General features: G+C 37.2%; 1 protein-coding gene and 1 pseudogene across 6 annotated transcripts in view; one reads left to right on the forward strand and one right to left on the reverse strand.

Moving 5' to 3' along the window:
• Znf638 (zinc finger protein 638) overlaps positions 1–12,519 on the reverse strand; it is a 102,085-nt gene that overhangs the window by 45,457 nt on the left and 44,109 nt on the right. For all 6 annotated transcript variants that reach the window (XM_013114165.3, XM_013114163.3, XM_013114162.3 and 3 more), the window contains one exon: positions 7,511–7,572. In XM_013114165.3, the coding sequence (XP_012969619.3) occupies positions 7,511–7,572 (62 nt within the window). The remainder of the gene's footprint in view (positions 1–7,510; positions 7,573–12,519) is intronic.
• LOC121136950 lies at positions 794–3,506 on the forward strand (annotated as a pseudogene).

A 12,519-nucleotide genomic window follows, 5' to 3' on the forward strand; every position in this document is an offset into this window, starting at 1 on the left:
CACAAGATGGAGGACCAGAGTTTGAACTCCAAACTCATATAAAAAACAGCCCATTACAAGCTGTGTGCCTGTAATCTCAATGCTGAGCATGTAGAGATACACAGATACCTTGTGCTCATGAGCCAGTTAGCCTAACATAACTATGAGACCCAGTTCTCAGTGAGAGATACTATCTCAAAAATGAACATGAAAGGCTCCTAAGGATCAACATCCAACATTGACCTGTGGCCAATACAAGTCTATACACACAATGCACTCCCCTACTGCACACCAATCCCATACATAGAGGAAAGACAAAGACAAGTATCTCACCCATTTTATAAAATTCTAGAGGAAGGCTGAAAAGGCTTGTCAAAGTTAACATGGTGTCCTGTTCTTGAAGAGAAGCATCCACATCAGGTGGCTCATAGCCACCTCCAAGTCTTTCTGATGCTTCTGACCTTGGAGGAACCTATACACATAGGCATGTACCCACGTACAGACACATATGTATATACATAATTTAAAAACAAACCTCCAGGGAACATATCATTTTCACACTTTCTGTTGGGACACACAGAACACACAACATTGTATCATATCATGTTTTAAGTCATTTCTAGCAGCTTTTTAGGTAGTTCTTTAAAAATATATTGATCATTGGAGAGGCAGAGACAGACATTATCTCTGTGTGTTCAAGACAATCCTGGCATATATATGCAAGTTCCAGGTCAGCCAGGGCTACTTGTTGAGAACCTGTCTCAAAAAGAAAAAGAAAAATCTATCAGCAGGCCTGGACCTGTTTACAGCTAACATGGTGGAACAAAGAAGATCCTGGAGGCAAACCCCAGTTGGTCCTACTCCAGGTAGCTTGCTGCAGCACAAAAGTAATAAAGGGCATAATAAAAAGGAAACAATATAGAACGGTTCCTTTAGTTCTCAATCTTCCTAATGTCAAGACCCTTTAAGACAGTTCCTCATGTTGTAATGACCTCCAACCATAAAATTATTTTCACTGCTGTTGTTCTTTTGTTTAAGATTACTAGGGCGAGATGGAACGAGAGATGCATTGACCATAGAGCTAATTACAGGGAGAGAGATGAGAAGAGACAAAGAGGGTAAAAGATGAGAGAAGGGAGAAAAGAGTGGAGGAAACAGGGGTTAGGTGTTGGCCAACTGGGAGCAGAGAAAGAGAGAGGGGTGAGGGGTGCGAGTTTAAAAGGGGAAGTTCAGGCATGCACACTGCGTCCTTACACAGCCCCTTCACGAGTGATGCAGTGATGACAGGGCCATGCCACTGTGCGTGCCCCACCCATTATCAGGGGGTGGGGTCAGCATAATGCCAGAGTTCCAACAACTGCTACTTCATAACTGTAATTTTGCTACTGTTGTGAGTTGTAATGTAAATACTGTGCTTTCTGATGATCTTAGGTAATGATCCCTGTGAAAGGGTCATTCGAGCTCCAAAGGAATTGTGGCACACAGGTTGAGAAAGAAATTAGGAAGGCTCCTGAAATCAGGTTATAAACTTGCACAAAAAATAAGACAGCCAGGCAGTGGTGGCACATGTCTTTAATGCTAGCAATTGGGAAGCAGAGGCAGGTGGATCAGAGTGAGTTCAAGGCCAGCCTTCTCTACAAAGTGAGTTCCAGGACAGCCAGACTACACAGAGAACCCCTCCTCCCCAAAAAAGCAGCAGCAGCAATGGGAGTTCATAACATGAGTATATGTGCAGCTGTGTATGCCATGGCACACATATGGTCAGAGAACTTTGTAGAGTCAGTTCTGTTTGTGCCGTTTCAACCTTACATGACATCCAGGGACAGAGTTCAGGTAATCAGGCTTGCATGGCAAGCACCATTGCCAACAAAACCATCTTGCTCTCATGAACATTTCTTTTTTTTTTTTTTTTTTTTGGTTTTACGAGACAGGGTTTCTCTGTATTGTTTTCGAGGCTGTCGGTCCAGCCCGGCCTCAAACTCACAGAGATCCTCCTGCCTCTGCCTCCCGAGTGCTGGGATTAAAGGTGTGCGCCACCACCGCCCGGCTCTCATGAACATTTCTAAAGCAAAAATAGTAAGGAAATGTTTCAAGAACATTTATAAATGAGTATCTAGAACTAAGGGCAAAGATAAAGACTGAGATTTTAAGAAATTAAACATAAAGAAGCCAAAGCTATACTCTTCCATGTTTGAAAGTAACATAAGTTAGATATATAAACATTGAGTCTGAGAATAGAATCTTATGTTTGCTAACACTTAAAACAGATAAAGAAAAAAACAATGTAAGAATAAAGATTTGCTAACACTTAAAACAGATAAAGAAAAAAAACAATGTAAGAATAAAGAATCAGGGAGAAAAAGAGGTATCGGGAACAGGAGTATCAAAGAAAGTTAAGAAAGACTACATCTTTGTCCTAAATTTACCAATCTGTAACCTACTAGTAATTGGACATAGTGACTATATTACATTACTAACATTCAAGAATTCAATCTCAGCAGCAAGATAAAGGGTACAAAATAGACTCTCTGCTCCTCCCTGTTCCAGAGACAGTTGAATCTCGCAGCTGTGTGCCTGAGACACAATGGTGGAGGTCAGGGGGAAAATTTAGCTGTATTGGATGCCTGGTCACCAGGGCTACCTTTAAATTTTACAAAGTTGATATTGTTGCCATCAGTGACCCTTCACTGACCTCAACTAAATGTTCTACCAATACAAGTTTCACAGCACAGTAAAGGCTGAGAATGGAAATGTGCTATCAATGGGAAGGTCATCTCCATAGTCTAGAAGTAAGATCCCATCAACAACAAAAGGGGTGATTCTAGTGCCAAGTATGTTATAGATTACTGGTATCTTCACTACTATGGACAAGGCCCACTTGCCAGGTAGAGTCAAGGGGGTGACCATCTCTGCCCCTTCAGCTGTGCCATGTTTGTGATGGGCATGAACTAAGAGAAATATGACAACTCACAAAAGACTGTCAGCAATGCCTCCTGTCTCACCAACTGCTTAGCCTCTGGTCAAGGTTATCTACAACCATGTTGGCATTGTTGGAGGACTTGTGACCATAGTTTATGCCATTACTGCCACCCAGAAGACTATGGATGCCCCCTCTGGGAAGCTGGAGCATGACAGCCAGAACAGCATTCCTACATTCACTAGTATTGCCAAGGCTGTGGCAAGATCATCTCAGAGCTGAACAGAAAGTTCACTGGCATGGTCTTTCACATTCTTATCTCTAATGTGCCCCTGAAGAATCTGACATGCCACCTGGAAAAAGCTACCAGTGCAATAACATGAAGATGCTAAAGTAGGCATTGAAAGGCCCACTAAAGGGCATCGTGGGCTATACTGAGGACCAGGTTGTCTACTACAACTTTAGCAGCGACACCCACTCTTCCACCTTTGATGTTAGAGCTGGCATTGCTCTTAACAACTTTGTCAAGCTAATTTCCTGGTATGACAATGAACGTGGCTTCGGCAACAGAGTGGTAGACTTTGTGACCTACATGGTTTCCAAAGAGTAAGAAGCTCTGTGTGGTGGTTTCAATGAGAATGGGCCACACAGCCTGTGTCTGAATGTTTGGTTCCCAGTTAAAACTGTTTGGGAAACATTGGGAGACATGACCGTTGAAGTACAAGTGGCCTTGTTGGAAGAGGTGTGACACTGGGTATGGGCTTTGAGGTTTCAAATATCCACACCAGGCCCAGTCTGTCTCTGTCTCTCTTCTCTCTCCCCTGCCCTATCCCCACCCTCTGCCTATGGATCAAGATGTAAAGCTCTCAGGTACTGTCTAGTACCATGCTTGTCTGCTTCCCACTGTGATGATCATGGACTAACTCTACAACTGTAAGCAAGTCCTTGATCAAATGCTTTGTTTTCTTAAGAACTTCTTGGCCATGGTGTCTTTTCATAGCAATAGAACAATAACTAAGACACTCTGGAACAGCTACCCCAGCAATAACAAATAAGAGGAAGAGAGAGGGCCTTACTCAGATGCTGAGGAGTTCTTATCACAACTCAGCCTCAAACCCTGAGCCACCTTCCCTCAGTTTCCATTCCAGATCCTCAAAAGAGGGATTTAGAAGTCCTACCCTCTTGAGTATCAATAAAATCCATTGCACCCAACCCCCCAAATTAATAATAGCAGATGATCAACAAATTATCTTTCAGAAAAATATAAATGAGATCAAAACCCTTGGAAGAGGTAAATTAGTTTTATTTGTTGCTTGCTTCAGATGTTGTTTATAAGCTAACCCAACAACACTGTTTGCCAACAGTTCAAAACCTAAATAAGTTGAAGTCTGCATTCCCACCTCCATAGAAAGAAGTCAGCAATTCTTTTATCTTTTAAATTTTGTTTTGTAGTACTAGGGATTGAACCTAAGAACTCACACATGCTAGGCAAGTATATCATCACAGAGCTACATCCCTAGTCCAAGAATTCAGGGTGCTTCTACTTCTTTCCTGCTCTGGAAGTAGACAGATATACTGCCTAAAGCATCTTTAACCAAAAAGATAATAAATCATACAGATAAAAAAGTTAATTTTAGGGGTTAGAGAGATGGCTCAGTCATTAAAGGCATTTGCTCGTCTTGCAATGGACCTGGGTTCAATTTCTGCACTCATATGGCGGCTTATAATTGTCTGTAACTCCAATTTTAAGGGCGTGACAACACCCTCTTCTGATCTCTGTGGACACAAGGCATGCATAAGGTACACATTTATATATCTAAGCAAACCACTCACAACATATAAAATAAAAACGACTACATTATTTTTAAGTTAATTTTAGTCCAATGTACCACTTTCATAGTTTCTAACACATGCATAATTTTGTTTCATCTACTCACTTCAAGATGTGTTTCTATTCTTGAAAGTATTTAAAACAAGATATTGGTAATCAAACAAAACTAGGTTTAAGTGTGCATTCTATAATTTAATGGCCATGTAACTTAAAGTCAGTCACTCTGGACTACATAGGAAAGTCCTGCCTCAAAAAACAAATGAACAGCAATAATAATGATCTAGGCCTTTATCAGCTTTATGTAGTAATGCATGCTCTCATCCTCACAGCTCAAGGAATAAACATAAAATGCAGTAGGAGTATGAGCCATTCAACATATTACAAAATATGTGTTGCAAGTATGATCCTCCTAGTGTTATTAACATGCATTCAGTGTCTCAATGTGATGCAGTAAATACACACATGTATTATCTATGAAGTATTTGTAATAAAATGTTCAGTCTAAACTTATTAATGAACAAACACAAAAATACAGAATATAAGATATTCAAAAGATAATCACACATTTTTCAAGAAGGGTCAACACTGTGAAAATACCAGAAAAGAAAGGAAAGACAAAGGGAAGTTTTCCAGATTAAAAGATTGCTTGAATTTTGAAAGAATCTTGGATTGCTGGTACAGATGAGTGCTCTGAACAACAGTTATAAAAAAAAAAATCTACAAACCACTGGGAGGCTGAATCAGGCTTGTATAATAGAAGGAGAAGGTAATGTGGACTTAACTGTTAGTCATTTAAATATAGTGTGTTGTGCCTATGGAAAAATCTTTCTTAGAAAACAAATGCTAAATATGAATAAAAGAACTAAATGTTAACGTTGGTGAATATAAAAAAATTAATGAATATAGTATCTCCTACCAACTTTTCTGTGGCTTGAAATCTTTTCATATGAAAATATTGAGGAAAAATAAAACAGCAAAGAGCCATGGGCAAGAGGAACTAACTATATTAATTAGTTTACATATAATAGTATGGAATCTGTCTCCCTCTGTCACCATTTTCTCATGAATGAAATCAGAAATAATCATGTTTATATACCATGGATGATTTTAAGTCAAGCATATACATATAATACAGTATAGCTGTGTTTAATACTAAAATTTTAGTACAATATATCTTTTTTCCCTCAGGCTAACCAGCTACTCCTTGTGCTATATAGTCCAGAAAAAGCTAAAAGAGACAAAGAAGAAAGCATAAGGTTTAAAGACTAAAGACACTAAATATTTATCAATACAAACTACACATATTATATATACACAATGAAACATAATGAAGCTTAGGAGAACAAAGAATGAAGATGACAATTTATTTCAATTGGCAAATTTTTATAGAAGAAATCATGAAAAAAATTTCTCAGCAGTACACAACCTGAATAAGGTAAAGAGTGAAATAAAGCATTAAAAGAGGGCTGGGCACTGTGGCATAAGTCTTTAATCCCAGCACTCTGGAGGCAGATGTAGGTGGGTCTCTGTGGGTTCAAGGCCAGCCTCATCTACAAAACAAGTTCTAAGACAACTGCTAGGGCTACCCAGAGAAACCTTGTCTCAAAAAGAGGGAGGTTCTTTTTTTTTTTTTTTTTTTTCCTGAGATAGGGTTTTTCTGTGTAGCTTTAGAGTCTGTCCTGGACTCACTCTGTAGACAAGGCTAGCCTTGAACTCACAGGAATCTACCTGCCTCTGCCTCCCAAGTGCTGGGATTAAAGATGTGTGCCACCACTAGAACTAAGTTTTAAGGCCAGAGCATTGCTAAGAAATGAAAATATTCTTGACACTCATTTTTGTTTGATGTGAAATTCAGCTATTTTTAAAATTAGAGCTACTCTCTGCAACTTCTCAGTCAGAAGAACTAATTCTCTTTCTCTAAAACTACTGCGGAGGCTGAATAGATGGCTCAATAGTTAAGGGCACTTGTTACTTCGTTCAGTTGCCAGCACCCACATAGTGGCTCATAACCATCCATAATTCCAGTTCCAGAGGATTTAATACTTTCCTGTCCTCTGAAGTAACCAGGCAAGCTTGTGACGCATAGATATACATTCAGACAAAACACTCACACACATATTAAAGTAAACAATCTACAAAATTTTCAAAAGAGTTTAATGTATTTTGAGTTAGGATTATGACTTTAGACTGGAAGAGTACTGAATAATCTCAAAACCCAAAAGAGTATCAGGCTGGTGACTAGAACTATTTAACGACGTTAGGGAAACATGGTAAGATGGTTATGATTATAAATTCGATTTCTATGACCATCAGGAAAACCCTCCCAGATACCTTGCTTAAAGGACTAAGAGCCGGGCGGTGGTGGTGGTGCATGCCTTTTAATCACAGCTCTTGGGAAGCAGAAGCAGGTGGATCTCAGTGAGTTCAAGGCCAGCCTGGTCTACAGAGTGAGTTCCAGTACAGACAGGGCTGTTACACAAAGAAACCCTGTCTCAAAAACACAAAAAAAGAAAAGAAAAAAAAAGGGGAGGGGAAGGCAGGGCTATCAACTCCTCCCCTTAAGTTTTATTCTGAAAACAGGTACTAAGGAAGAGAAAAGCTTTATCGATCTCCTTTTGAAAAATTAAACATACTTTTCTAGGATGATCATTTTAAATAAGCAATAGCTTTAAAAAGTATTTTAACATAATTGTCAGAATAAAATATTTAATAGTTATATGTGATCATTAGCTATTTTCTTCAAACTCTACTGCCTATTAAAAAAGGGAAGAAAATGTTCTTACTGTTGACGTAATTGCCGACAGCTCTCAATATGGGTGGAAGTATTTTGATGCTGAATCCAGTCCTATTGTAAAAAAAGAGAAGGTTGCAATTAAAACAATCCTCATGCTCACTAATGAGTTAGGCTTTTTTAAATTACAAAGGGTATTTGAAAACTTAACAAACTGAATTATAAATAGTATTTAGATACAACATAATTTTTTCACAAACAAAAATGAAAGTCCTCCAAACAAATGCATTTAACCCCACCCCACGTTAACCCCATATAAAAAATATTTAAGTACAATTTTTTAAAAACCATACCCATGAACATTCATTCATTTTGAAATGCATACATATATTTAGACTTGAAGAAAAGCATAAATTCAAAAATAACATCTGAAATATAAAAGCAACATTTCAAAGAATAACAAAAATTCTATCCAGTAGTATCTCTGAGATGGTGCCTTCCAAAGACTGCGTCTTGATGACTTAATTTTCTAAAGATTAAGCAAATGACACTGACCATCAAAACATGACTTCAAAAGCTAGTGGCTTTCCAAACAAGGTACTCACTATACTGGGAAAAAGGATTAGTATAATAGTAAAAAATACCAATGATCAAATCTAATTTATTTTCAAGATTTAAAGGAAAGTAACACAATTTCAAAGACATAGTATTCCTCACAGATACAGCTTTACAATGAACAAAAATGCTTTCCTATACACTTTGTTTACAAATGAATGTCCTAAAATTACAATCTATAACAATAAATACCTCCTAGAAGATATATTTCACTAAAAGAGAGGCAGGAAAGAAAGAGCAGGTAATACAGTTTTTAACATAATAGTCTCCAAAGTGAACATGTCTATTACTCAATGTTTTATTGTTCCTCCAGCATTTGAAAAGGAAAAAAAAAAAATAAAGACCTATTAGCTCTGCACTTTTAAATTTCTGAAAACAACTTGTTTCCACTTCAAAAACATTTTAATTTACATCATCTCTAAAAACAAAGCTTCCACAATTAAACTACAGTTGACATTAATTCTGAGTTCTACCTTGGCAGGAGCTACCTGAAAGTCAAGCTACTTACAACATCCAAGTTTTGACAGACTAAAGGATTTCATTAAATTTCCTGGCTTAATTGTATACTGTAAAACCAAAATGTCAGCATAGCCTCCCTAGTGCTACAAATAAAAAGCTAAAAGAAATCAGCAATCAAGAGTCTGTAGTAAAATGCCCAACCCATGTCTTTGATATAAATTAGGTATTGTTTTTATCAAACAGACACACTGGCAGGCAGGAAACGAGGCATGATTTATTTGCACCATAAAATGTTTTATTTGGCCGGGTGATGACACACACCTTTAATCCCAGCATTCAGGAAGCAGAGGCAGGCAGATCTCTATGAGTTTGAGGCCAGCCTGGTCCACATAATAAGTTCTAGGACAGCCAGAGCTGTAACACAGAGAAACCCTGTCTCCGGGAAAGGGGGGAAAAAAAACTTATATTTGAGTAAGTCATCAACATTTATAAATCCATATCTCACACCCAAATCTGATTTTCAGCTTTTCGTGAAACACAAAGAAATGACAATAATGGATGATGATTCTTTGTAGTATCTATATAAGCTGAAAGTAGTCAATGCCCTGCTTACCTAAGGTACTACCTTTAATTCAACTCACACATACACACTGTCTCCCAACAGACATTCTTCTTGATATTCTAAGCTCAGTAAACCTACCTATGCAACCCCAATTTCAGACTTTATGGTACCCAGATAGTTTCTCAAAAGCAGCACTACCTCTACAGGAAAATAATTATCTAAGAAGCAAAAATGCTCCAAAAACTAGACTTGGACTGACTCTGAATCAAGCTATGAAAACACTAATACTATCAAAGCTTGCTCTTTATCTTCTGACTAGCTTGAATAAAAAAAATATCTGTTGCCCAATGACCAGAATTCAATCCCTACCTGAACCCACATGATGAAAAGAGAGGGCCTTATTCTCACAATATTCTGGCCTCCACAAACTCACTTGGACACATGTGTACCAACATTCACAAACACACAAAATACATAAATGAGTATATAAATTGGTTGAGTGTCTTGAATCAAAATTTCAGTCAGAAGGACACAGGAAATCAAGGCGAATTTCTTTAAAAACCTGAACCCCAGTTTGTGAAGAAACGCATTCTATTACTGCATTCTCAAAGTATACCTCAGGTTACAGTTTGAAAGGCTCAAATATAGAAAGCAAAGATGTTGTAGGATTTACTTAATAGGAAAAAAGCCTGAAATTAGGAAGTCATAAGTACTAGCTACGTATTTCTAGTAACACAAATATATACATATATACAAGGAAATAAAATATATCATGAAAGCAAGAGGCAAATTGTACATCTAAATCCACATTCACATGGTATCATTGTCCATCAAGCAGTGCTGAATTCTTTAATTAGATGACTCCCAATCTGTTACGCTGACTGTTAAGACTCAGAACAATAATACATATACACAAAGCATGTGCACACATGCTCGTTTTATGTTAACTCAGGGGAACAGAAGCCATAGCAAACTTGTGGAAGTCAGGACAACCTTGAAGTTCAGTCATCACCTTCCACACTTGAGACAGGGTCACTGCTGTTTTCACTGTATATACGGTAGTCTGCAAGCTTCTAGTGATTTTCTGGTCTCTACTCATTTCCCAATAAGAGTACTAAGATTGCTGCAGATGCTCATGCCATTCAACTATCAGGCTTTTGACAGGCTTTGATCCTGGGGAATCAAAGAACTCAGGTCCTTATACTTGTGTGCAAGTGCTTTTACTCGCTGGGCCATCTCCATGGTTCAAAAGAAGTGCTTTTTAATGTCTAAATGATTTTTCTCTGCTTTCAATTTTTTATTTTATCTTATTAGCCCAGGCTTCTCTATCTTACACTTGAATAACTAGGGAAGCTACCAGTTAAATGACCACCCCATCTCCCTTTTTCCTATATATCTACACTTAAATCTCTCTGAAAATTTAATTAGGTCCCCAATGTCTTCCACCTCAAATCTAAATTGACAATAGCTTTTCAAGGCCTTGCATGTTTATTTCTATCCTAGAATGTTCTTCACTGCCTCATACCATAAGGCCTTCTCTAAGAATCTTTGCCTCCTCTCTACATGTTGCTGTTCCCATCTGAAATGTCATCTTTCTTCTTTAGAAAAGCATATTAAGCCTTTCTCAACTTTCTAAAATGTCTTCAAACTACTCCATAAAGACTTCTCTTCCACATCACTCTATTCCAAAGAAACAGTTCATCTGGTACCAGCCTTATCTAACTAAACTGTACAAGTTTTCTCAAACCAAAAACCAAAAGCAGATTTAAGCTTTTCTTTTTCATCACAAATTGCTAGATATTCTACAGGCACTGTAATGCTGGCCTGACGGCTACAAATCTAAAATCATAGAAATAAATATCTTTCCTCAATGTCATGCATAAATGGCTAAATATCAGCAAACCATTTGTTCTTTTTGGTTTTTCTAGACAGGGTTTCCTCAATGTAGCCATAGCTATCATGGAACTCACTCTGCAGACCAGGCAAGCCTCAAACTAAGAGATCCACCTACCTCTGCCTGTTTCTAATATTTAAAACATCCTTGGGTATATGCTCTTGATGAGACTATATAAACTGCTTTACAAAACAAATTTTATATAGTTTTTTATTTCTACCCTGGAATCTACTATAGAATTACATACAAAGCTGAATCAGTAAAAACATAATGGACAAATAGACACTTTTCCTACAATATAAAATAAAAATATCACAAGTTAAGATATTCTTCAATTCATTATGACTGATTAAAAGTTCAAAATAAATGGAAGTGTTAGTGGTATGCTCAGTTACAATAACAAAGAGCATTCAACACTCAATCTAGGGATACTTATAAGATTTCCAAGTGTTATAAATAAATTACTCTGAGATTTTTTTTTTAATGACAAACAACTTAATCCCCTTTGGTGGAATAAGGCAACTACTACAGTATTAAAATTCAGCATATTCGTCTAAAATGGATAAATTTCTGCTTTCTTACTGAACCCAGGGCCTGGTATGTGCTAAATATGTGCTAAACATGTGCTCTACCACTGAACTATACTCCCAGCCCAGAATGATGCTCTCTTTTGCCAGAGTTAACTTGAAGAGAAGAGTATTCAATTCAGGTTTTAGATTATTGGCTGAAACCTGATAAATGAATACAAAGACAGTATGGCAGTATTTGTAGGAGATAAACAATAAATAACAAGAGAATGAAAATCAACACATGAGTAAACCTCTTCAAGCCACCCAGACAATTCAAGGCTAAAGCTTTAAATTAAAACTTCTTTTAAAGTGCATTCCCTTCTCACCACCATCTATATCTACAAACTGCATTAGTAAACAGAAGAACCAGTGGTTCCTGTACATGTATGTAAAAAGGGGGACAGGGGTGACTCCTGCTCAGATTTACCAGTGGTTAATATCAAACAGCATATACTACATAATACTATTCTTCAGGACCTACACAAAATTTTCTCTCTAAATTTCCTGCATTTTACTGTATTTTCTGAGCCCATGATTGGTTCCATAATCATCACTACATCTTGAGTCATTCTGTTATGAAATTATTTTAAAAGTGCTTTCTCAAGAAACACTGAAAAATTACTAGTCCATACAAAAATCAGAAACAATTAAAGCAACATTAAGATCTTAGAACAGATATACGCAAGGCTAAAATATACTGTTCCTTTGAAAGTGTATATTACAAATGAGTTTTATATTTTTAGTCTAATAAATCTTCAACACATTTTCTCATGTAACACTGTTATGAGTACATAATTATATAAATTTGATACTGTGTAAATGGGATAACTAAAAGTTCAAATAAATTGCAAACTATACACTATGTCAAGTAACAGGAATGCAGTACTAAGGTTACTTACGATTACAAGTAGGTGCCAGGGTTGCAATCAAAATTAATTGGTCATTTACTTAATGCTTTGTTA

Source organism: Mesocricetus auratus, unplaced genomic scaffold (assembly GCF_017639785.1).
Source record: "Mesocricetus auratus isolate SY011 unplaced genomic scaffold, BCM_Maur_2.0 Super-Scaffold_100676, whole genome shotgun sequence".
NCBI lineage: Eukaryota > Metazoa > Chordata > Mammalia > Rodentia > Cricetidae > Mesocricetus > Mesocricetus auratus.